The sequence below is a fragment of the Heteronotia binoei genome, chromosome 21 (assembly GCF_032191835.1).
Source record: "Heteronotia binoei isolate CCM8104 ecotype False Entrance Well chromosome 21, APGP_CSIRO_Hbin_v1, whole genome shotgun sequence".
NCBI classification, from domain to species: domain Eukaryota; kingdom Metazoa; phylum Chordata; class Lepidosauria; order Squamata; family Gekkonidae; genus Heteronotia; species Heteronotia binoei.
The window spans coordinates 168,252,290-168,278,796 of NC_083243.1; the positions used below are offsets into that span (position 1 = coordinate 168,252,290).

Below are 26,507 nucleotides of genomic sequence, written 5' to 3' on the forward strand. Positions count from 1 at the left end.
CTCAGTTAACAGGAGACAGGATGGCATACTGCCAACCTATAAAACAGGGGTGGCCAATGGTAGCTCTCCAGATGTTTTTTGCCTACAACTCCCATCAGCCCCAGCCAGCATGGCCAATGGCTGGGGCTGATGGGAGTTGTAGGCAAAAACATCTGGAGAGCTGCCGTTGGCTACCTCTGCTATAAAACATTAAAATAAGTTTCAAAAAAAAAAACCTGGAGGGAAAGAGTATTTCCCCACTCCATTCCCACTCCACAAGGCATGCACCAAAGCTTGCTTTCACTGTAAATAAAACTACTTTGTTTGTCTGAACACATGAAGATGAATCAGAACATCGGTGCATCACGGTCAGTATTGTCTACTCAGATTGGCAGCGTCTTAGACAGAGGTCTTTCACATCATCTTCTACTTGGTCCTTTTAGCTGAAGATGCCTAGAACTGCACCTGAGGCCTTCTGCATGACAAGCAGATGCTCTATCACTGAGCCATGGCCCCTCCATGGCTTGCATATACAGAATGGGGCTCATTTAGACACTAAATTTGGAGCCTACCCAAAATACAAAAAATTGCCTGGGAAGCAAGTTTCATTAACTGCATTGGCATCTGGTCCCAATTAAACCACGGGATGTCTTTTCATATTGTGATCCCCAGTATGGCCCAAAGGCAAAGCACTAGGTAAGCCACATATGGGAATGATACTCAAAGTACACAACACTAAATTCCTGTCCCCAGCACAAAGCCAGTGTGGACCATGGGCAACCAGAAGGCAAAAATGCTTCTTCCACTGTTAAACAGTCCAAGTTCCTGTGCAAAATCCAGGCTTTCAATGGATAAAGGATGTGAAACCCATGGAAAAAGCATATAATGTTGCCCTATATCATGTCGGAATTAGTGACTGGCAGCAACTCTTCAGGGGCTCAAGGGCCTTCTCTCCAGCCCAGTTCCCTGATACCCTTTCCATCAAAATTCAGTTATTTGTTTCAAATTACAGATTTTTCCAGCACATAATTCTCAGGTGTATTGTGAACTGTGCCACTTCTCAAAATATCATTCTCGTGTGTGGAATGTTAACTAAGCTTCTGCCATCTTCAAGAAGCCCTGGGGCCAGTGTTCCCTCTAAGCTGAGTTAGCGTGAGCTAGCTCACAGATTTTTAGCCTCCAGCTCACACGTTTTTGTCTTAGCTCAGGAAGGATGGCCCTAGAGCTCACTAATTTATGCCGTAGCTCACAACTTTAATGCCAGTAACTCACAACTTTAATACTAGTAGCTCACAAAGTAGAAGTTTTGCTCACAAGACTCCATAGCTTAGAGGAAACATTGCCTGCGACATGTAGTTTCCAGGGTGCCTGCCATCCTGACCCTGGTACCCTGGAAAAAGAGGTGTTTCAAAGCTCCTGGCACCTGGGACAATACTGTTTCTCTATTCCAGGTACCAAGCAAGAATGAAGACCCCCTTGAAAGGCCTACTGGTCACTGTTGCCCCCACAGTAAAATAAACACTGGTTGAAAAAAATGGGGAGCACAACAAATCTCAGGGTCTTGTTGGTAAGAGGTTTAAGCGATATGAGTGGCTCACAGGGAGAAGTTTTACTCCACTTTACTCCCTGTGGTATCATGGGAACTGATAGTTTCCAAATTTTAGAATGGATTTGGATTTTCCATTAGGATTGCCAGGTCTGTGGTGGAAAATACCTGGAGACTTTAGGGGTGGATCTGGGAGAGGGTGGGGTTTGGGGAGGCGAAGGGAGGGGCCTCAGCATGGTACAATGCCACAGAGTCCACTCTTCAAAGCAGCCATTTTCTCCAGGGGAACTGATCTCTGCCAGCTGGAGATCAGTTGTAAAAGTGAGAGTTCTCCAGGCCCCACCTGGAGGCTGGCAGTCCTATTTCCATACTCTTTAAAAACTCATATTAACTGTGCCCCTCCCAAAGCAAGATATTGGATTTATATCCCGCCCTCCACTCCGAAGAGTCTCAGAGCAGCTCACAATCTCCTTTCCCTTCCTCCCTCACAACAGACACCTTGTGAGGTGAGTGGGGCTGGAGAGGGCTCTCACAGCAGCTGCCCTTTCAAGGACAACCTCTGCCAGAGCTATGGCTGACCCAAGGCCATTCCAGCAGGTGCAAGTGGAGGAGTGGGGAATCAAACCCGGTTCTCCCAGATAAGAGTCCACACACTTAACCACTACACCAAACTGGCTCTCCTTTTAACTGGTAATTCCAGAAACTGAAGCTGGAATCTCCTAAATGCAAAATTTGTTCCATCACTGAATTATGATCCCTTCTTATAGAACATAATAATGGGGCAGTTCTAGGAACCCATGCACTAACCCTTCTTTTTAATACCTTCATCTCATTCTGGTCTTGAACAAATTATGATTAGAAATTAGAAGGTGGTGACAAGTATCCAAAGTGCATGCATTTCTGGAACACAATCGCCTCCCTGAAATCTACTTGCCAGCAAATAAATCTTTTGAGTTTTAGAAAGAACTGGATACATTTATGTGAGAACACCCCATGAACTAACTCCACTGTAACCTCTAGTGGCACGAGGATGGGTCTCTCCCTTTCCTCTGTTTCCTTAGGAGTTGCCGTAAAGACTAGATGCTATGTAGCATGAGCTTGTGCCTCATTAAAATTTCCTTTGAAATGACTCTTTGGATGGACTTTGTCCAGACACACAATCAGAAGTATCAACATGTTTGAGATTAGGATGGCACTTTCCTCTAGCTCAGTACTGACTAGTGATCCTAAAGCAATGGGAACTTTTTTGGTTAATGGCTTAACTCCCTTGCTTGAGTCATGTGCAAGCACTGTATAGCAATATACAGTACTTGTAGCACAAAAATTCCTGGATTGCAAATGTTAATCTGTGGAGGTAGGAGCTGGATTCAGTGGTTTTGGAATCCTCTCTTTTTAATGTAGATTTGTTTGTCTGTACTGCAGCTGTAGACACTGTCCCCTACTACATCATGGCTCTGGATCAACACAGCACAAAGGAATGTGACCTCCTGTAGGAACCCTAAGTAGTCTTATAAGTAAGAAATGTTATAGAAACCGCTACTCACAAAGATCCATACACAGTGAAATTATTACAGAGATAGTGATCTGCTTGTGTGGAAATGCAACGGGGCTATGAACTGAACACTCATTTGATTAGACTGTCTCTCCATCTAATGTCTTTTCACATCCATTGCAGACTACTGCCCCAAGTCTTACCTGCAGCAATTTTTGGTGTGCTAACAGTGAATGCAGTTTGGACAGCTGTTAGGCAGAACTCTTGTGCAGCTCCTGTTGTATTTGAAGCGAGGCAGGCACAAGAGAACTTCCAGTGAGGTGCAGCACCAGTGACTGATTTTAAATCCTTAGCTGCCAATGCCATGCAAGCCCATAGCCAGGAATTCTTCAGTGGGGGGCACTGGGGAAACTGATTGGTCGTGATGCAATTTTAATAAAAAATTAAAAAATACAAGAATAAAATGGCTCACTCACTCATTTTATTTCACTGCTTGACATGGGGCTTCCTGTATAACAAGAGGATTGCCATTCTAGCTCTCAGGAGGCTAAGAAACAGAATCCCAAATTTTCATGGAAGACCAGCAGTTCAGTTAGCTGTCCTTGGCCAAGAGAGAAATGTGCTGTTTCGACCCCAGTTTTTGCGGATCCATCAGGGCAGCTGATCGCTGGTTGGAGGAAATTTTGAATCATAGTGAGCATTTCATGCAGAAGGTCAGGAGAGAGGCCTTCCTAGCTCCCTCCTGTGTCGTGGCCATCAGATGAAGTGGTGGAGAAGGCTCCTGCCATGGCTGCCCAGCTTGGGCTGTTCTGCTGTCTCTGAAGAACCATGGCACCACCATAGTGGAGCTGAGATAAGAGCAGTGCGCAGTGACTCACAGACATGAAAACAGAATGCTTGCAGCCCTCTGGCATATTGCTCTTGTGTCATTGCTGGGCAACCCAGGCCCTCAGCTAACAGCTATTCAAGTGCCTGAATGTGCGGGGGTCACGGAGAGATTTGCTTTAAGCAATGTAGAAGAAGTTATTGGATTTATGCCCCGCCCTCCACTCTGAATCTCAGAGTGGCTGGCAATCTTCTTTACCTTCCTCCCCCACAACAAACACCCTGTGAGCAATGCTCCCTCTAAGCCATGGAGTCTTGTGAGCAAAAATTCTACTTTGTGAGCTACAGGAATTAAAGTCGTGAACTACTTCATAAATTACGTAGTTTGTTCTGGGGCCATTTTTCCTGAGCTAAGACAAAAATAAGCTACAAAACTGTGAGCTAGCTCACACTAACTCAGCTTAGAGGGAACACTGCCTGTGAGGTAGGTGGGGCTGAGAGAGCTCTCACAGAAGCTGCCCTTTCAAGGACAACTCTGCGAGAGCTATGGCTGGCCCAAGGCCATTCCAGCAGCTGCAAGTGGAGGAGTGAGGAATCAAACCCAGTTCTCCCAGAGCGCACTTAACCACTACACCAAACTGGGAGGCTTAGCCAAACTGAAGGGACCCCAAGGTACGGCAGTGGCTCTCCTCTGCCACCACTCTCAAATCAGCAGCTAGCAGGGCACCATCCAGAGTGGTGCTATTCAAATGTATTTAAAAAGTAAAAAGCTTTAAAAATTGATTAAAAATACAATTTCCAGTAAAGAAAAGTTGTGAGGCATGGAGGAAGAGTTGGGGGGCATGGCTCTGTCATGGCTATGGACCGAATGCCATGCTATTTGTGGAATCTTCACTGCCATGGGATTTTAAAAGACAAAATAATATCATTTTGCAAAATACGTTCATTATTTTTTAATCCTAGGAGCCAGCAATAGTGCCTTCGTGACATTCACACTGGATATATCAAACCCCAAAAATGTTTGCATTTTTACTTTTTTTTTCCATTAGAAATTCAAGCCTCATCTTCCACTGAATTCTCTGGGCACCCAGAGAATCCATATGAAGACACAACATTAGATGAGAAAAGGAAATGAAAGCCAAGTTGCTGAAAGAGAAAGGGATTTGCAGTCTGACCATTTAACTCTAGATCACACATTCATGGTTGCCTATTGCCAAAGAACTGATCAACAGCAAAAAATCCTCCCTTCCATGGCTCTCCATGGAATAAGCTAGGATCAGATCAGACTTCTGAAAGAAGCTATCTGCTTTACAGTGGTGCTAGAAAGGGTTATTCCTTATGACGAATAGCACTCTAAAGGTAGTAAAGGATAGGTCAGCATTAATTAAGCAAGGGAAAGTAGACACTGGGGATAGCCATTAGGAAATGCTCTCTATTCCACACTAAAGCTCAATGAAACACAATGAATGCTCCTTATTTCAAAAGACCACTGCTCCAGAGGTGGAACGCCATAGAGTCACTATTTTCAAAATGCTGAGTAATAGACACAGTTTGAGCATACAAAAAAAAGATATTCTCATTATTTAGTTTGTGTAAAGTTGTATTTTCTTCGAGGTTGAAAAATGCTCATAAAAAAGATAAATGGCAACAATAGGCTGTTTTCTGACAACAGACAACGCCTCTAGTGGAATAAACGAATACAGTTTCAGTGACATCCACTGTTTCTACATACACTTATGATTTGGTTGTTTGGTTTTATTAATATTTCTGTCAGCACCTCAGTTCCACCTGGGAATTGAGGTTTTTTCAGAGCAGCCATTTTAATGCTGTCGGATAAATAAGGGAAGGAGAGTACAGTTGTGGGTTTTGGGTTTTTTTGCAGTCCTTTTGGGGGGGGGAATACACAAGAAGGTTTTGCATTTTAGCTTTAATTTGGGATTTCCCCAGCTTCCAAACAAATGTTAAAAATGATAATGATGTTGTTTCTAATTAACTGAGATCTAATTAGAGTCTCAGTGAGTTATCTATCTGGAAAAAGGCAGCATGTTCTTAGTATTGAAGAAGCCTGAGAGGGGGGAGGAGGAGTGTGTGTAATTATGTGTAGTGGAATGTCCATTGGGAAGGTATTTGCAGTGATCCACTAAGGCATGGGAACTGCATTATCTTGCACTACATAATACATACTACATAAACATACCAGATACCCACAAATCACGAAACTATTAAAAACACATAAACATCACAATACTCACAACGATAACAAATACCCAATCTTCAAAACCAATTCCCATAGAATTGGTTTTGAATATTGGATATTTGTTATCGTTGTGAGTATGTTTATGCAGTATGTATTTTTATATTGTGGTGTCATTGTGGAATATCCCTTGTTGATAAAGGACTGAAACAGGTGTGGCAGAAGTCAACGACCTGTCCGGGGATTTTTCCTTTCCGCTATTATCGGAGATTGTCCTTTTCTACCATCCAGCAATATGGTGGAATCATCAAATTTGAAGAGTTTCAGTACATTCCGGATTTACCTGGTTCCTTTTGGGAAATGGACTTCATTCATGATAACAGCTATAGTCGTTGCTAAGGCTTTTGGTTCATGTAGGACTGTATATTACACTGTTATATTATATATTACATGTTATTTTGTCACTATAACCTTATGGTTGTGCTTTATTGTTTACTCTAGAGTGACCTCTCTCCTTGTTAATAACCACCTGGAGTCTGGCAACCATATGTCAGATGCTGTGGGGCTTGAACCCAGAACCCTGGATCAGAAACTCCAGTCTCGTTTGGTGCGCTATCAGTGTTGCCAGAATGCAGAGAGAACAGCTGATCCAATCAATTCTGCCCCACAAAACCACTCTCAAGATGTTCAATGGAGGGATGACCCTCTGACTAGAGGCTAGAGAAGTTCAATAAGAGGTGCTGAGATCAGATGACTGAAGGGGCCCTGGCAGGATAATGCTGTTCCCATCATTACTGGAAGAGGCTGTTCTATTGCGGCTGGATCCTGATACCAGAACACTGACTGTACCTTTGTCTTGCCCTTATATGTAGTGCTCTTCAGATTCTGATTCCTTACATTGACCCTGGCTGTGTTTCTGCTAAACCTGTAACTAACTGCCTACTTTGAATCATGACTTCTGGCCTAACAGCTGATGCTGTCTTTGCTTATGGCTAATACTCCCTTTAAGCTGTGGAGTCCTATGAGCAAAAATCCTACTCTGTGAGCTAGCTTACACTAACTCAGGGTAGAGGGAACACTGCTTATGGCCTATGGACCAATTGTCTGTTTCTAATTCTCTAGCTTTGTGACTTTTGTCATGACTTGGAGTGTTCTACTCGGTCTGATTTGCCTTAGCACCTGACGCTTCCTATCTTAACATTTAGCCCAGTTCCCCCTCGTCCAAATCCAGTACAATGAATCCAAAGGAGCTTAGTGCTCCACTATGGGAAAGTTTTCTTCAAAAGTCACATTACGTCAAGGAACTGCTAACACTAAAGGTGCACCACCACTGTATAATTTTACTTATTTATTTATTTACAAAATGTATACCCCCACCTTTCCGCACAGATTTAAAATATATATATAATAAAAATTCATCTTAAAAAAACATTGAAACTGAACAAAAAAAATCATCAAAACATTCAAAAACAAACTAAAAACAGACATACAATACAATAAAATACACATACATTAAAACGACAATTAAAAGACAGGGCATGGTGGATGACAGAGGGAAAGCCAGACAGACATCTTCACCCACTGGCAGATAATGGCAACATAAGGGGAAGGTGAGTTTCTCTGGGAAGAGAATTCCTGAGTTTCAGTGCCATGACTGAGAAGGCCGTCTTCTAGATTGTCACCTGCCTAATTTCAGAAGGCAGGGGCACTTGAAGAAGGGACTCAGAAGATCGTCATGCTGGTCAGATAGGTTTGTAAAGGAGCAGGTGGTCCTTTGGGTATGCTACTCCCAAGCTGTTCAGTTTCAGCTCCCATCCCCAACTTAGCCCCACTTTCCTCCCACCCTTACCCAGAGAGGAAGGCAGCAGGGAACTCAGAAACAGTGGCCAGTCTGGTAGGGCAGGCAGTGATAGGCCCAAACCAGATAGTAGCTCCTATGGCTGCTACAGAGGAAGCTGGAGATCTGGACAGCCCAGTGGCAGCCTGAAAGGCTGAAGGCTGGCAGCCAAGATGGGCGAGGGCAAAAATGGAAGAGGAAGGCTAGTCCTACTTTTAAAGACCAGGAAGGACACCAAAAGACAGGCAGCCCTGAGAGTGGATATTCATCCAACTTTAATCACTTCCAGAAATAGGCTGGCTCAAATGCTGATTGAAGCCAACGTCCAAGGGGTGGGACCAAGAGTGGCATATAAGGGGGGTTTCCCAGCCAGACTAGGGAGGAAAAATTGGGTGGAGCACACAGGGTTGAGAGAGCAAGGATGTGCTCATTTGGAGAGGAGAAAAAGGACCATGGTGTCGAAACCCCCTCTCCTCATTCTGAGGCCGGCAGTTGGCCCAAATACATCCAGGATGGCAGAGGGTGGATGAGCCAGTACAGCAAAGGGGAGGCCCCACACAAGCCTCATAGGGATAACAGTCAACACCAGTACCTTGAAGTATGGCCAGAAACAGATTGGGAGCCAGTGATAGGGTCCCTACAACCTACTCCAATCAATATCCTGGCTGCAGCATTCTTCAACAATTGAAGCATCTGAACACTTTTCAAGACAGCCCCACATAGAATGGGCTGCAGTAATCTAATCTAGATGTAACCCATCATGCACCACAGTAGCCAGAACTCTTCTGCCCAGAGAAGGCGGCAGCTGACTAACTAGACAAAGCTGGTAAAAGGCACTCCTGGCCACAGCTAATACCTGCTTATCCTGGGTTCAAGAGCACCGCCCCCCAACTATTTATTTATTTAGGGTTTGTAGAATCTTTCGGGCTCAAGTGCCAAGTTCTACTGGAGAAAGTTTTTCTTACAGACGTTTCGTTCTCAGCTGCGGAGAACATCCTCAGTGGTGTTGCAGCCGGAGCAGGCACTCTGACCTTCTTGGCTGCTGTGCATTGAGTGAGGCCAGGGCTGCTGGAGAGCTGCTGTTTCTAGGCTGGAGGGGGGGGTGTTGAGAGGGCAATTGGTTTGTGGATGTGCCCATTGTTTGGTGGGGCTTCCTGGAAGTAGAATAAGAGTAAGCACCTGCTGCTACTTGCATCTGGCCTCACTCAATGCACAGCAGCCAAGAAGGTCAGAGTGCCTGCTCCGACTGCAACGCCACTGAGGATGTTCTCCGCAGCTGAGAACGAAACGTCTGGAAGAAAAATCTTCTCCAGTAGAACACGGCACTTGAGCCCGAAAGATTCTACAAACCCTAATGATGATGCCAGCCATGAAAACCTGAAATCTTTTATTTATTTGTTTGTTTGTTTGTTTATTTATTTATTTCAATTTATAGCCCATCCTTCCCCAAATGGGCTCTGAGCGGGTAACAACAATCATTTATTACAAAGTTAAAATCAGATTCATATAATAAAACAATATAATAGTCTAAAAACAAACTCTGATTCTGCAACTGGTGGTATCTGTTGCCTCCACTCCTCCCATACATCCCCCAGCTGGTATAAGACCCAACCGAGTTATTTCATCGGGGGCCCTACAGCAGGGAGGTCACAGATTAACAAAACATCCACTGCCTCAGTTGAATGTCTGGTGGAACAGCTCTGTCTTACAGGCCCTGCGGAATTGCAACAGTCCCCACAGGGCCCTGATCTCCAGTAGGAGTTTGTTCCTTCAAGAGGAGTGCTCACACCTGCCACTCACCAGTACCAATTCTGTTTTGGGATTAAGCTTTAATTTTGGATGCCCCCTCAGTATATTAGATCCTCCACATGCCAGATGGATGCTACACTGACTCCTCATACATCTGTGCAGCAGACAGGAGCTAGATCGTGCAGCACAAATAAGAAATAGAAACACGGGGACATCACATACCACATCATTTCTGCTCTTTTTTGACCACATATCCCAGCGTTCTCTGGTTAATGCTCAGGTATCAGTCTGGATCATGGGCATATCAAGAATGCACTTTCCTGCTCTCTGGGTTTGGTGCTTACATATTCATCTGGAGTTCAGAAGATCTTACAAAACAAAATAACATTTTTTTCATTGAGTTACAAAATTTTTGCTTGTACTGGTCCTCCAGCTACCACCACCTATGATGTGGGCAGGCATGATAAAACACAGACAAAAGCCACTAGCATACTTGGACTGCATGCAGTGGATACACAACCTTGACACTTTGAAAGTGGAGCACTGATGCCTTTCCAGAGTTGACCACTTAATCTATGCAAGGAATGTGGAGAGGAGAGGCAGTATTAACTGTACTAGATATAGGGCTAAACTAGATGAAATGCTGGAGATCCAGGATCAGATCTTCTATCTGTTTTAATTTTCTTTCAGGAAGGGAAGAGATCTAGGAGGGGGAGGACATATGGTCCCTACAACCCATTCCAGTCAATATCCTGGTTGCAACATTCTGCAACAAGTAAAGTGAGATGCTCCTGATCCCACATGCTGCTGTTTGCCCCAATAGAGAAAACATACAGATACCAGTAAGTTATTGGGCCCAAAGTAGCTGGAAGGCAAAAATATAAAAGAAACAGGAGATCCAGTCATGTATTTGCAACATCTTATCTAATATGGTCTTCCAAATTTAAGTAAAATGAGCAACTTGAACATGGAAAATGTAATCGTAGGAACTGGCAGATTTCAGTGTGATTGGCAAAGTCCACTGCAAGTGGTAGCTAGAATTGTGCATGTATAATCCCAGCTGAGGGAATTAGAAAACCCACCAAAATAGTTTTGTGCCCACCCAGCATTACAAAGTGCATGTTAACACAGCCACAAAGGAATTCTTCAGAGGATACTGGATTCCCTCAGACAAGCAAACTCAGCATGAAAGGACCAAGGAACCAAAGCTGATTACCAGACCCTATCAGAAATTATCTGAAGGGAAGGAAAATTCTCCTAAGGAAACATACATTTGGGGTTTTGCTGGTGTTTTTTTTTTGAGGGGGGGGGGAACTATATCATGGTGGGAGTTTTTTGTTTTTGTCTTAATCCATTTCCCCTAAAGGTGTTTTTAGCTGTTGGGACAGGATAGTATATAAAACACAATTACATCAAACAGATATTTCTGACCAAATAACATCATGGCTAAACTAAACAGAGATCGTAGGACAATTCCATCTTGGACTTACACCAGGTGGATGAGGATACCATGTACAATGACACAGATGCACTCTCTCTACTATAGCCTTGATACAGCCTATAGAAACTCAGTTCTTCCATCATCCCTTCCCCTCTACAATATGCATGTGCAGACCAGCAAACAAATGCCACCCCTCAGGAGTCCATTAAACGATGCAGCATCCTGCTAGGATCCTTGATAATACCTCTGGGTTACAGAATTTCCCTGAAGAAGGAGCAGATGGTGGAGAGATACCGTGACATCATTCTCTGTCCCTTCAGGTCCCAGAATGAGAGGGGGGAAGGAAACAAGTGGGTTCTTTACAAATCCAGACCATCCCTCCCTTAGGGCATGACCTCTATCACCTCTGTTCCCTTCTCTGCTAATTACTATCCCCCCCCCCATCAATTTCCCACTCATCAGCTTGACAACCTGATCCAGAGTTGCCCTCTACTATGATGGACCTAGTTCTACCTCTCCTCATCAAACAGTCCTGGGGGAAGTCATATTCCTCCACAGTCCTCCTATATTCATTTGCCTCTGGTTCTGCCCTAAGAACCTCTTTCTCTCTTAAGCCATCTTGTACCCCAGTTTTTCTCCAGATAATTTCCATTAAAACAACAACTGACTCTGCCACCAAAAGCAGCAAAGGCCCCTTCCCCCCCTCTCCCATAGCAAATAATAACCATCACCCATCAAGATTTCAGACATTGCCACACTTTCTTACTACCTCTCCCATTTAACATCTAGCACCAGGAGGATTTATTCAGCACTGTAAAAATGGATGCAGTAGTTCAGAGCTAGGACTTTAGCCTACTATTAATGGAGCAGCACTTATGAATGGAACCACTGATGGAGCAAAATAATACTAAGGGCAGCTTGTCTGACCACAAATATCACAAGAAAAATTAAGGAGGATACTACTACCAAAAATACTCATATTAAAGGAACAGCTCCAGTAGCACTGATGAGCAGAGAGGCTGCAGACTGCGCTTGCTTTACAGAAATATGTACCAGAGGTGGGACAGCTGCTGCTGGCAAAGGGCTGTACGTTTGTCTTTTGTCTTCAAACTGTTGCTATTTGAGTACCTTTCTAGTTAAGAAGTACTGACACTCTCATGCACTGAGGTAGTCAAAAGTACTGTTAACAGCGACAGAAGTATTAGGTCAAGAACACACTCTGAGAAGGGTTCAAAAATACCGTAAAACATACTGCTACATTTTCACTGCGAATCATTGTCAGAGAAAGCACTAGCCTCACAGCATACAGAAATTACCACAGATCTCCAGACCAGGAGACCTACAGAGTATTATAGGGCGGGATTTGGGGAGCAAGGCAAAACGTTACAAGAATAATACTTAGTCAGAACAGGTAAAGGCAGGACTGAGCTGCAGATGCTAATTCCCCTGAGACACAGTTTTATTAGCTTCATTTCCCCAAGGGAAGCGGCTTCAGTCCTATAGCCCTTGTCATTTGCAAGTGGTCCGCCCTCTGTAATAAGTGGCTCTGGGTGGATGGGTGGGAGATATACTGTGGGAATTAATCTTGCCCAACTGGAAGGGGGAGGGGGCTTCCCAAAGCTAATTGAATTACAGCAGCAACAGACCTAGGACATTTCATTTGCATTATCAGCGAAGCCCTGGGGGCAGCGGCTCGCCCTGACTACAGCAGCAGGTAGGTTTCATAGCAAAGATCCAGAAGCTACAACAGAGCTCATGGATAAAGGGAGCGGGCAAGCCACATCACATCTTTTAGGAAGCAGAGAAGGACAGTTCAACAGCGAATAGACGGATAATAAGATATATCCTCTAACCATATCAACACAAACTTGACTGCAGGGGAAGCCCTCAGGGATGGGGGTGGGCAGGCATCGCTGTCTCGGGAAAGGACCATAGCAGCAGCACTGCTCCGGAGCACCATGCATGGGTCAGAGAAAGGGAGCAAAGGAAAAGGGTCCCAGCGCTTCAACCTCCTTCTCCCCCACCCCTCGACTTGCAGAGGTGTTCGGCGTTTCCATGGAGATCAGGACAAAACGCATTACAAGATCCCGTAGTATTCCAAACCGGGGTGTGTGTGTGTGTGTGTGTGTGTGGAGGGGGGGGGGTGACAGTGAAAAGTCACGGTGGGGGGAGGGGATAGAGTGATCACCGACGGGAAAAGACCAAGAGATGCCCCTGTTAGCTGATCCCACTGGAACAAAGCACGAGGGACCAGCGGATTCAATTTCTGCGTGCTCAGGCAGGCTCTCACTTCCCCCTCCAGCTCTCCCCGGCCAAACAAACGCCCAGCACTCACCTCCAGGAGCGCGCAGGGCAAGAGCCGCGACAGCAAGCAGGAGCCAGGGGGCAGCGTGACGCGCCCCCATTCTCCCGGACCCGATTCGGCCTCCTGGCGACTGGGGCTCCTACTTCCGTTCAGATCCCCCCTCTCGGTACTGCGGGGCGCATGTCCACACCGATCCGACTCGGCTGCAACCACCAAACTCAGGCAAGCGATCAGCGCAGCACTGGCCAGCCGCACATCTCTAGCCGGGCCGCCGCCGGGCTGCTCAGACAATAGAGATAGGCAGGCAGGCAGGGGGAGGGGAGGGGAGGGGACCGCTGCACAGGGGATCAGCGCCCGCCCGCCCGCCTGCCCGCCCGCCTGCCCGTCGCGTCGCTGGGTCCTAAAACGCCTCTTGGCGCTCCGACGACCCAGTGCCCTAGTAGCCGCGCCGCCTCCGGGCAGGGACAACGGGGGAGGCAGGAATCAACCAGCACCAAGGCGGGGCCGAGCCGGAGAGGGAGGAATAAGAGACGAGGGAGAGAGAAAGAACCTGAACGTGCCAGGGTGCAAAGGGAGTGAGAGAAAGCTCAGCAAAAAAAAAAAAGAGAGAGAGAGAAGTGGGAGGAGGAAATAAAAGAAAGCCATGCCAGCTACCTGAAAAGAGAAGGTGATTAAATAATGGCAAAGGGGCGCTAGTATTGCCTTCGGTGATCTCTCAGGGAAAGCGTTCGCACACGTGGCTTTTTCTTTAAAAAATATTACTTGCACCCATTTTAAATCGTCGCACAGGGCAGAGACAACGGCCGTTTTCGTACGAAACAACGGACATACCCCCAATAGTTGTTCTCTAAGCCTTTGCTCTTTCAAGCTTTATTCTTTCGTTTTCTTTTGCAGGGAACAGCTCTGGGCAAAATAGGGATTGATGGGCAAGTTAAGAGTTACAGCGCGACCCTAAATACACTTTTCGGTGAGTAAGCCCCATTGCAGAGACCTGGGTAGGATTCAGAGTAGACCCGAACTGCTGACGCTGCGTGCGAGCAGCGAAGTGTTCGTTGCCCAGTGCAGATAGTAAGGCGAGCTGCTGTGCTTCGTATCTGTTCTTCTAGGGGGTGTTTAATTAGTGTTCCCATTCTAGCTTCCACACAGTTCACATTTTAAAGTAACTCTTTTGCCGGCTTTGATCAACGCTTTGTTTGCAATGTCTGGAGCAGTATGAAATAACCACAGAGAATCTACAATGGGAATTCTCAGTCCACATGAGTTGGAAGCTTTTGGGCTGCTTATGCAGAGTCTCTCACTGAGCTCTTAACAGATGACTGCGGCGGTATTTATTTTGGGTTGGCCCTCCTTATGATCCTAACCATATTCTTTATGAACTTAAACATACTCTTTATGAAATTGGCTACAAGAACTCTTTATGAAAGTAGCTATGCTCTTATGAAATGAGCACTAAGCCCATCAAACACCTTAGAAGCCTCTATATTTCTCGTTGATGCAGTTATAGCATTTGGCCACCAGATGTTTCAGTCTGTCAGCATCATGGAAAGGGCAGCTGCTGTGAGTGCCCTCTCCAGCCCCACCCACCTCACAGGGTGTTTGTTGTGGGGGAGGAAGGTAAAGGAGATTGTGAGCCGCTCTGAGACTCTTCGGAGTGGAGGGCGGGATATAAATCCAATATCTTCTTCTTCTTCTTAAAGGGGGCCAGATGGGGTAATGGGGTACAAGGTCAACCCCTGTGGCAGCCATTGGCATAAACCCAGCAACTAGGAGTAGGGAACTGGTTGCCTGAGGCGTTCCCAGCCATTATTGTTTATTTGGCTGAAAAAAATGACACAAGTCGCTGTGTGTATGAGGTATGAGATATGAGGTCATAAAAGTCTACTTAAGCTGTGGATTTTTTGGCTCACGCTGCTGATCTGGACCGGAAGGTAGCAGAGACTTCCTCTGTGTTAGATTATGCCACACTAATTGGGACTTAGAATCCTGGACTGCTCTGCAGAGACAGTTTCTTCTGCTGAGCAGCCTAAGAGAGGAAACAGCCTTTGCTGATTTAAACCACCTTTGGTTTGAGATCTCAAACATAGAGAAAATGCTCAGATTTATAATCTAGAGCATAGCATCTACTAAGACATGGGACTCTGATTGTAAATGGGAAAATGTAACTAATAGAAGAAGTCCCTATTGGGACTTACGGTAGTTTTCATTATTGCTTTATTGTATTTTATGCTTTATGTTCTAAATGTGTAAATGTTTTCTGTCTTGTTCTCTGTCCATATATTTTAAGCCTTCTAAAGGAGTCTTCTTAAACGTACTAATGTAATATCTTGTTTTGCCTTTCTAACTGTATTTGAAGCCTTCTGTCTAAAGAGAAACTTGGAGTCTAATAAACTGTTTTTGCTTTGAGAAGCCTGGAGTCAGATAAAGTTTATCTACGAGGTCTTAAAGCTTATTAGCAGGTATGTATTAGCCTTCTGATAACTGCAGGTTGTTTTGGTAGCTGCAGGTTTTGATATTGGTGTTTTATATTGTTGGGGGTACAATAGAAATCCCCCAACAATGGCTACAAATCCAATGGGCAAAGCCAACTGAAGGTAAGAGTATTTTTCCTCAGCCTAGTCAAATACCGATTTAAGTAGACATATGCCAACTAAAGAATCTTGATTTGAATTTGATTAGATCTGACCTCAAATATTCAAACTGGCACTCATCCACTCTGGAATTTGTTTGATGGGGTTCCTAAATGCACTCTCATTGTTAAATTAGTTTCACTGTGAAATTGCTTCCAGACAGCTGATTCTTCCAGCAATGACAGCTGTGAATAGGATGTGAGGGCAAAAAGGCTTCATAATGCCAACTCGTACAGGGATTGGGGCTACTGTTATTTTTGAATCGCTGTTGCAGTGATTAGCATCGACAGGGTCAGATCAAGTTTTTTACGACCTGAGGTGAATTAAAAGTTTGCTTCTATCCTTGCTTCATTGTATGCAGAGCAGTATATAAATAGCACATAACACAGACAAGGACACTGTTTTCCTTTCACTTTTGCTGTTTGCTTCTTTGCTTCCCGTGGCTTACAGTGACATATGCCACGGGCAGCCAGAGGAGAGTGGAATGCTCTTGATAACATCTCCCTTGAACATGAATCAGCCAACAAGCTGCTTCAGCAGGGTTTTTCCAAAAGCGCAAACAGGACTCTCTCTCCCGAGGCATTTATGCAACCGAGGCAAGCATTCCTGAGTTTTGGAACCCTAAATAATTGCTGAAATAGCCTCCAAGGTTCAGCAAGCCCTGAGGATTGCAAAAGCCACTTCCTGGAGGAGCCTAGGCATAATCAAAATAGATCCTGAATATCTACAAGACTGGACTCTAATCTGCAGTAGTTTATATTTCATTTTGCAGAAGTTTATAGTCTACAGAAGTTTATTTTTTTCATTTAAATCTCCTTGGGAGTCTGAGGAGAGTTTGGCTATCTGGTTGGTGTACTGTCTGCCTAACACAGCAGCAGATACCCTGCCTGGGCTATTGGATGCTGCTTCAGTTCTGACTGGGCAATGGAGCACCCCAGGCTATTAGTTCTGAGGGATTTCAATGTCCATGCCAATAATGCTCTCAGGCCAAGGACCTAGTGTCACCCATTGAGGCTCTGGGGCTGTTCCAATTTGTATCAACTCCCACTCACCAAGCAGGCCACACTCTGGATTTGATTATTGGGATGGGGATAAATGTGGATCTGATGACTATAGATGCAGTCCCATAGTCAGATCACTTTGCCCTGAAGGTCTAGCTGAGCACACCAAACTCTTCCTGTTTAGGCAGTGAGTGTATTTTTCTCACCCGTGGGCCCTGAATGGTTTCAAGACAATCTGTGGGAACTTATGCCCCCGGATGGCTCGCTAGATGAGCTAATGGAGGAGATTACAGGCATAATAAAACAATTAAAACCTAACAATAAAATAATAAAAAGAGTCAAAAAAGCACAACAAAGTAAACTGCAGCATAAGCAGTGCGGGCACATTTTACAGATTAAAACATAAATGTCATAGATATGGGCCCGAAATCTAATAGTCAAGATGGTAAATTAATAGGTCATTGTAGGGGAGGACAAATAGATGGTATAAGCAGTGAAATTATACTAGCTTGCCTCAACCAAAAGCCTGGCAGAATAGCTCCATCTTGTAGGCCCTACGGAATGGTAGTAAATCCAGTAGGGCCCGAATCTCCATGGGGAGCTGATTCCGCCAGGTTGGGGCCAGGGTCGAAAAAGCCCCGGCCCTGGTCGAGGCAAGTCGGACGTCCTTTGTTGGACGTCCTTTGTTGGTTGGCTGATTGGCTGATTGCAGTAATCTCCAGGGCTCATATGGGGAGAGGCAGTCCTGCATGTATGTCAGTCCCAGGCCACGTAAGGCTTTGAATGTCAGTACTAGAACCTTGAAGCGGATCCAGTACTCAATTGGTAGCCAGTGCAATTTGCACAGCATAGGCCGAATGCTTGCTTGTAAAGGCAATGCAGTTAGCAGCCGTGCTGCCACATTTTGCAATAGCTGGAGTTTCTGGATCAGCCTCAAGGGCAAACCTGCATAGAGTTACAGTAGTCTAGTCTGGAAGTGACCGTTGTATGGATCGCTGCAGCTAAGTTCTGGGGAATCAGATAGGGCACTAGCTCTTTGACCTGCCAAAGATAGTAAAAGGGGGGTCATGCAACTGTTGTGACCTGGGCCTCCATAGAAAGGGAGGCATCCAGTATCACTCCCAGACTCCTCACCTTCTGAGCTGGCACAGGGTCGGGAGTAGGGTAGGAAGTCGGATGCCCGATCTTAGGCCCCCTCAACTCAGGTACAGGACCTCCATCTTAGTTAGATATAGCTTCAGCTGGCTTAGTTGTAACCATCCAGCCACGGCTTCTAGCACCCTGGTCAGATGGTCTGGGGCGGAGTCTGAATGGTGGATAAAGTCTTATTTAGCAGATAAAGTCTTATGGCTCTTGTAGGACCTCCTGGCCAAAGCTGATACATTAAGGGAACCAGAAACCCCTTGTCTGCCTTCAGGTCCAATGTTAGACAATTTCAGCCAACTCTCAAAGGAGAATGTTGACAGGGTCCCAGTAGCTGTGAAGCCAACCACTTGCCTCATTGACCCATTTCTTTCCTGGTTAAAGCCTGTGAGGAGGGCATTCGGGTCCCCCTGGGAGAAATGATCAACTTGTTCCTTTCTTCTTTTCCAGAAGGGTTGAAGGAGGCAGTGGTTCATCTGTTCTTGAAGAAACCAACATTGGACCCTACAGTCCTGGCAGGCCCAGCGCCAGGGGTTCTGGCACCCCTAGATCGAGGCCCGTTCCACTGCCCCTCCCCCTGTCTCAGAAGTGACATCATTGGGCTGTACGCACTTGCGTGCAAGCACTCAACCTGGCCCTCTCCTGCTGGCTCCCTTTGAGCAGGGGCGCGCAGGGGCCAGCCCGAGTGCTTTGGGCGCAGGGAGCATGTCACAGCCCAGGAAGCTCCCACAAGATGACTCAGCCCTACCCCACCTGCCTGAGTAGATATAAATTACTGCTTACCAACTTCTTCTCAATTTGACCCAGAGAGAACTCCAGTTTTCTGGGTTACACCTCTGAGAATTCCAGTCACAACTGCTGGCGAAATGTCAGGTCTCACAATGCCAAGATCACAGCCACCAGCACCGGTCCAAGGGCACAAGGCGCCCCCTGCCGCCCCCCGCTGGACCCCCCCCAGCGGGCGGCCCGCCCACTGCCCGTGCCTCCTCTGCCGCCCTGTCGCTGCTTGCTACTGCCGCTGTCTGCTCCTCCTTTCCCTTCCTGTTGCCCCCCTGCACAATCACACCACAAGCTGCACCGCGGCTGGCAGGGCCCAGGCATGGCATGCTGTGATTGCAAGGGGGGAGGCGAAGGGTAGGGAAAGGAGGGGTGCGTAGTTGCGGGCCAGCGAAGGAGACACGGGTGGCACGTGGTGCACTGGGGGGGGGTCAGAAGGGAAGGGAAATGAGGGGTGGGTGGCGGTAGTGGCGGGCAGGTGGAGGAGGCATGAGCAGCCGGCAGTGAGTTGGGGGGTGTGCGAAGGGAAGGAGCGGGCAGGCACCACGCCTTGGTGGGGCAATAGGAAGGGAAGGGAAGGGAAAGGAGGATTCTGCAGCAACCACTGTGGTGGCAGGCAGAGGAGGCAGGCAGACTAGGTGCTTGCCTGGGGCACCAGGAGGACAGAGCCCATTTTGGTGTCCCCACCCTCCAAGCACCCTAGGCAACCACCTAGTTTGCCTAGTGGGCAAGCCAGCCCTGACAGCCACACACCCCAGAAAATCAACAACATCCAATGGACTCCAGATGTAAAAGCCTTCGACAACGTATAAAATAGGATTCTTCAATTTTCACCCATTCTGGAAAGAGTTTAAAATAAAGAACCTTAGTCCTACTCACTAAAATTGTAGTCTTATAATATAGAATAATAACAGGATGTCCTAGAGAGCCCTTAAATTTTGATCTACAAACAGTTGAGAGCAGGGCTTTTTTGGTAGTAAAAGCCCAGCAGGAACTCATTAGCGTGTTAGGCCACACACCCCGATGCCACCATTGTTTCACATAGGGCTTTTCTGAAGAAAAACCCAGCAGGAACTCATTTGCATATTAGGCCACACACCCCTGCCACCAAGCTAGCCGGAACTGAGTTCCTGTGTGTTCCTGCTCAAAAAAAGCCCTGGTTGAGAGTCTAATTCAAGGTTTCTTATATTTCCATAGAAACTGGGATAACTCCCTTTGCCATTTCTGCAACAAAGAAAGGGGAATGTCTTTAGGGAAACTCTTAAGCAAATACAAACCTTGGAAAAACAAAAGATTTGATCACATGAATTCATTTTAACCATGATAAAATTGCCATATCCCATCGCTGAAGCAGTTTAGTCACATCCTTAAAGACTTCACCATATTTAATGAGGTCACTGAGCCTTAAAGGGATATTAATTCCTAAATACGGCACATAGCTGACTGTTGGGAGGAATCCCTGTCCTGAAGAGCTCTGTTTGCACCTGATGTGCCTGGTGCAGTGATGTCACCCAGAAATGATATGATCATGTTGGGCACATCATGCAGGGGATGCTCTAGCGCAGGGGTGGCCAGCGGTAGCTCTCCAGATGTTTTTTTGCCTACAACTCCCATCAGCCCCAGCCAGCCAGCATGGCCAATGGCTGGGACTGATGAGAGTTGTAGGCAAAAAACATCTGGAGAGCTATCGTTGGCCACCCCTGCTCTAGTATTTGAGTAAAAACGCTATGGCACAAGTGATGTCATCGTGCAAAGCATGCATGAGAAACATCCCCTGCCGGAAGCCAGGTAAGACCTGGCAATCTTACCCAAGGGACATCTGTTTAGCCTCAACCAGGACCAGAGGCTTTTCTGCCCTGGCCCCAGCATGGTGAAACATGCTTCCAGTTGAGATCAGAACCCTGCAGGGTGTTCTATCTTTCCACCGGGCCTGTAAAATAGAGCTGTTCTGCCAGGCCTTTGGCTGACAGAGTGGGCACCCAGTAAAAAAGTTGGCCTCCCCTTCTGAAATTACTACTCCTACGTGACCCAGATTAACCTCATAGTCCAGTGGCACCAGTTTGGAGATTGTCCGTGTAACAAATGGTGCAACCTGTGTTTAATTTAACTTGTTTTAATGTGTTTTAATTATTTATTAATTTGTATATATCAGGGGTTGCCAACGGTAGCTCTCCAGATGTTTTTTTGCGTACAACTCCCATGGCCAATGGCTGTGGCTGATGGGAGTTGTAGGCAAAAAACATCTGGAGAGCTACCGTTGGCCACCCCTGGTATGTATGTTGTGATGCCAAATGGCCTGTCTGTTGTAACCTTTCCTGAGCCCACTTGTGGGGAGGGCGGAATATAAATTTGAAATATAAAAATAAATAAATACATTTACTTCAGTTACGCCCCACCTTTGTCCCAGTACACAGCCAAACCCACTAACATCATTCTACTCTCCTCCATTTTACCTTCACAACAACCCTGTGAGGTAGCTTAGTGTGTGTGACAAGCCCAAAGTCATGTGTGACGAGCCCAAAGTTAAGTTCTTTCTTTGTTTCTTTCAAAGGCAAAGGCACTCACTTGATGCTCTATGCAGCCAAGTTTTCCTGTATCAAAAATTAGCAACCCCAGGTAAGATGATAATGAGAGGTAAAGAGATCAATGTAGATAAAAAGCCACAGAGGAGCTTTCAGTGGATTCAAGACTATGTTGTGCTGCAGACAGGCTATGTTACAGCCTGCTTGGAACTCTCAGGCACCAGAATCACCTCCCTCTTGGATTATTATCAGTTTCAGGTGTTCACAGCCGAAGTACAAACTCTATCTTGCTTGGGCCTGGAAAATGAGACAAATATAACTCTGTGCTTAGCAGGAAGTATCACCAGAATAATTACTGTATGCATGGAAAGGCTGGTATTGTCTCCCTACAGGCAGAGTGGGAGCACTCTCTGAGTTCACTTCACATTTCTGGAGATGGGTAGTCACCTCATTCTCTCTTCAGGAGCTGCAGTCAAAACAAAATCAAGAAGAACTGAAGAAGAATTGCAGATTTATACCTCGCCCTTCTCTTTGAATCAGAGACTCAGAGCGGCTTACAATCTCCTATATCTTCTCCCCCCGCAACAGACACCCTGTGAGGTGGGTGGGGCTGAGAGGGCTCTCACAGCAGCTGCCCTCTCAAGGACAACCTCTGCCAGAGCTATGGCTAACCCAAGGCCATTCCAGCAGGTGCGAGTGAAGGAGTGGGGAATCAAACCCGGTTCTCCCAGATAAGAGTCTGCAGACATTTGGGTTGCTTATACTGTTTCAGTAAGAATTTTGACAATTAGGTGTATATCAGCACAAGGTATTAAGGAGGGTCAAAGCAAAAGAATGCTATGGAACTTGATCAACCTTCCTCCTGCAGTCCCATAATACTCAGGGCTTAACTACACTGCATAATTTTCCCAGGGCTGACTCCAGGCATAATTGAAGGACAAGATCTGGGACTTCTGTGCCTGGAAATCAATTCCCAGGGGTGTTAGTGCCAATATATACTGGGTTGCCAACTCCTAATTGGGAAATTCCTGGAGGTTTTTGGGGGGTGGAACCTGGGGAAAGGTAGGGTTTGGGCAGGCAAGGGAGTTTAGTGGGGTATAATACCATAGAATCCACCCTCCAAAGCAGCAGTTTGCTGCAGGAAAGGGGATTTGTGTTGTCTAAAGATCAGCTGTAATTCTAGGAGATCTCCAGGCCTCATAGAATCATAGAGTTAGAAGAGACCGTACAGGCCATCTAGTCCAACCTCCAGCCCAATGCAGGATCACCTGTAGGCTGGCAACCTTAGATTGCGATCATGGTGCATGCGGAGAGGGGCTTAAGCCTCCCTCTGTCATTTTTCTGATCTGAAGCAGATGCAAGGAATTGCTATTTGCCCTGTTGGATAGACTAGGTTCCCTTTCCCTGCATGCCATAGTCCCAATACAAATCAGGCCCATTAGGGCTGCCAGAAACTCCCCAGGCACCAACGGGATGGAGAGGTAGGATTGCCATCTCCAGGTTGGGAAACTCCTGGAGAATTGGGGTTGCAGCCTGAGGAGAACAGGGACCTCAGTGGGGTTTAATGCCATAGAGTCCACCCTCCAAAGCATCCATTTTCTTCAGGGGAACTGATCTCTGTAGTATGGAAATGAGCTGTAATTCTGGAGGCTCTCCAGGTCCTGCCTGGGTGCTGGCAGCACTAGGCCCATGGGCCAGGAATAGGCCTGCCAGTCCCCAGGTCCCAGCGGGGGATCCCCTGGTTTTGCAGGCTCCTCCCCATCAGCAGCCAGCTGGCCAGCAGGGGGAAGCCTTGTCCCAACAGCCACCATGTGCCTTTAAACCTCAGCAGGCTTAGAAGATGCTTGCAACTGTTTGTGTTTTGGAAAGTGTGTGTATGCCTTTAAATCTCAGCAGCACGAAATCGGGACAGGGCAAGCAGACAGAGCCATGAGTGTGTGAAGCTGTGAGAAAGGCAGACAGCAAAGTCCCTCTGCTTTGCATTTGCTTCAGAAACCATTTCTAAAGTAATGATAGGAAAAAGCTAGAATCTTATTATGGGATGGCGAAAAGCTCCACCTCTTAGGCTGCTCTCCTTTCCTGTTCCTGTCTGAAGAAGCCAGTTGAAATACAGCAGAGTTACATTCCGCAACTCCCATGAGTAAATTGCTCCAGTGAGATAACAGAAGTGTGAGCTTGCAAATTCAGTTCTTTTGGCTGCTTTGTGAGTGTGCATGCATGTCCCTTTAAAAAGCCATGCTTGGAAATGCTTTCAAGGCCTGAGAAGGAGACTTGTGGGAGTATGACAAATTTCACTTTCATTTAGTGGAAGTGCAGCTCCCAGGGTAAAAAAAGAGATGAGGAAATGAAGACTGTATACAGGGGAACTGCATTGCTGTATATTTATTTGTTTGTTTAAGGAAGTCTCCTGGCTCCACCCCAAAGTCCCCAGATATTCCCTCAGTCAGATTTGGCAACCCTAGCCAGGACCAGTTTCAAGCATGAAACTCCCAGACCATTTCTGTTAACCAGACCTGGGGGTGAACCCAGGAAAAGTATGACACGTTGTTAGTCCCTTAGCTAGCATCATCAGTGAGTAGGCCTGAACATCAGTATGACAGATTTGTATGGATTCAAAAAATGCCTGCTATGCCTAGGTTAACGGAAGCACAAAGGGCCAAGCGGCGTGTGTACTGAATCAACAAATTCAAAGCAGGAAATCAGGAAAATCTCCGAGCCTCCCACAACCCATATGTATTTCAACTATTTTGTGATTCTATGTTATCTGAGATGCATCTGCTTATTAATAGGTCTCTGTCAGTTGGGTCACCTGAGGATATAGAATGGAGAAATCTACGATTGCATTATGAAGTCCCTGGTTCAAATCTCACCCCAGCCTTGAACTTACTAGATGGGCCTTTGCCATCTGGGGTAATGCTATTAACCTGCTTCAAGGGTTGCTGTAAGGATTACTGAGATAATACATGTAGAACGCTTGAAATGTGCACTATAAACGCTAAGTATGATTATTTCTCAAAACATAATTTCAAGGGAGGTTTCTGTTCCAAATTGTAGATGGGCAAGTGAATTGCAATATCTAAATGGAAAAAATGAACTGTTTTCAGTTGTGCAAAGGGTTGCATCTGCTGTCATTTGCATATCAAACCACACACGTACAGTGGCTGCAGCTCTCTGGAATCTGCTTGGCTGGCTCACCTGCTACCCCACAGCGAGTCCATGCACTTGTTTAATGAATAGAGTTGCCATATCAAAGCCCTACAAACCCAGGCAGTATAATTTACATACAATGTGATTTACTTATGAATACTAACTGTATGAATGCACTCAGCGCACATGCTAAATTAACATCTTTCATTGGTGGTATTTTTCAGCAGATGCTTTCTCTCTGTGTGCTAGCCACATATAAGCAAAAAGGAATGGAAGAACAGGCAATGGAAGCTATTATCTGGCTATTTTTCAGCGTCAAGGCAGACAAAACCTGATTCCTTATCCTTCCAAAAGCATAGCACTGCAGCTCACTCCTTTGCTCCCACTTCCATTCCTTTTACATCTGTTCAAAATTGGCAGACCTTATCCCTATTCCCATGGTTAAAACCATGAGAAAAGTCCACCTGACAGTGTCTGCACTTTTAATAGAGATCTAAGCAAACTTAAGCCTATGGATTTCAGCAGGCTTAAACATTCTTAACTGTGTGTTGAAGTCTGGCCACAGTAAAAAAAAATACAAACAAAAACAAAGACTGTCAATGCAATGCTTTGGAGAATCTAAATTAAAAAAATGAATTCAATTAGAAATGACCAGACAAAGGTTGAGCCACAAACACCAAATGGAGATGATAAAAATCCAGGGGCAGAAAATCTTTTCCAACACAGCATAGGTTTGCCGACTCTGGGTTTGGAAATACTTGGAGATTTGGGGGTACAGCCTGAGGAGGGTAGGATTTGGGGAGGGGAGGGACTTCAGTGGGGTACAATGCCATAGAGCCCGCCTTCCAAAGGGGCCTTTTTCTCCAGGTCAACTGATCTTTGTTACCTAGAGGTCAGTTATAATCCCAGGAGATCTCCATCCACCACCTGGAAGCTGGCAACCCTAATGAGCAGCAAAGCCAAAAAGGGAACATGCAAGCAAGTGGTGATTTGAGAGAGCAATCTGCTTGCTGCTCCCTAGCCTCAAATGCATGGGATTCTGGGAGTTTCTTTTCCAGACACTCAGCTCAAAGAGCATAGTTCAAGTAGCTGCAGTAGCACAGCTAGACAAACTATTTCTTCACAGAAGATGAGAGTTGTTAGGTTGTGAATCAGAGATCACATCTGTCTCTTTAAACCATGCTCTGCTGAAAGAGACTGGCATGCTAGAGAACAATTATATTGTTGTCCAATGTCGGGTCAGTTATATACAGCCTGGAGAAAGATAAAAGCTTATTCAGAGGGCTGAAGGATGTGTGATAAAGTGATTCTCTTCCATGTGATAGTTCTACTATCAGCTCTCTTCCCCATCTTGGCAGGGTTTTGTACTGTTTCAGGAATCAGCAAAATGTGATGGAACAGAGATGATGGTGGGCAAAGTAAAACAAGTTGCATACATTACAAGAAGCAGTGCTTCTGTCACATTACCTTGAATTCTTATTTAAAATGACTGTTGATCTGCGGCTATAGAGAGACGGGGTAGGCGGGCAATGTTCCTGAAAAAGAAGGAAGTGAGAAATATATCCATGAGAGTGCAGCTTATAAATATGTGCACATTTCTTGGGTGCCAAGAGATTTGAGACTTGCTTATTGATATGGTACAAGAGGTTCAGAATGCTCTTAATGCACACTCCATGGGTTGGGCCCTCTGTCATAGCGAGGTGCCAAAATAAATGGGCAGACTGGAAGGTTTCCAGCCAGTCCTGAATGTCAGAAATAATTCTCTTCAGGTCAAGAAGAACATCACTGTTAGTAAGGTTTCTGGCTCTATGTGAATAAGGAAAGCAGCAAAATCAGGCCACCCACAAACAAGGGAGGGTCTTGATGTACTTGATGACATAAGCATTTATAATTTAACTATAAAGATGGAAGAACAGAAAACC

General features: G+C 45.8%; 1 protein-coding gene across 1 annotated transcript in view; it reads right to left on the reverse strand.

The window, feature by feature from the left end:
* Positions 1 to 13,514, reverse strand: part of TMEM132A (transmembrane protein 132A) — a 34,038-nt gene extending 20,524 nt beyond the window's left edge. The window contains exon 1 of the mRNA XM_060262558.1: positions 13,399 to 13,514. Within this exon, the coding sequence (XP_060118541.1) occupies positions 13,399 to 13,468 (70 nt within the window). The 5' untranslated portion in view covers positions 13,469 to 13,514. The remainder of the gene's footprint in view (positions 1 to 13,398) is intronic.
* Between the last annotated feature and the right edge of the window lie 12,993 nt (positions 13,515 to 26,507).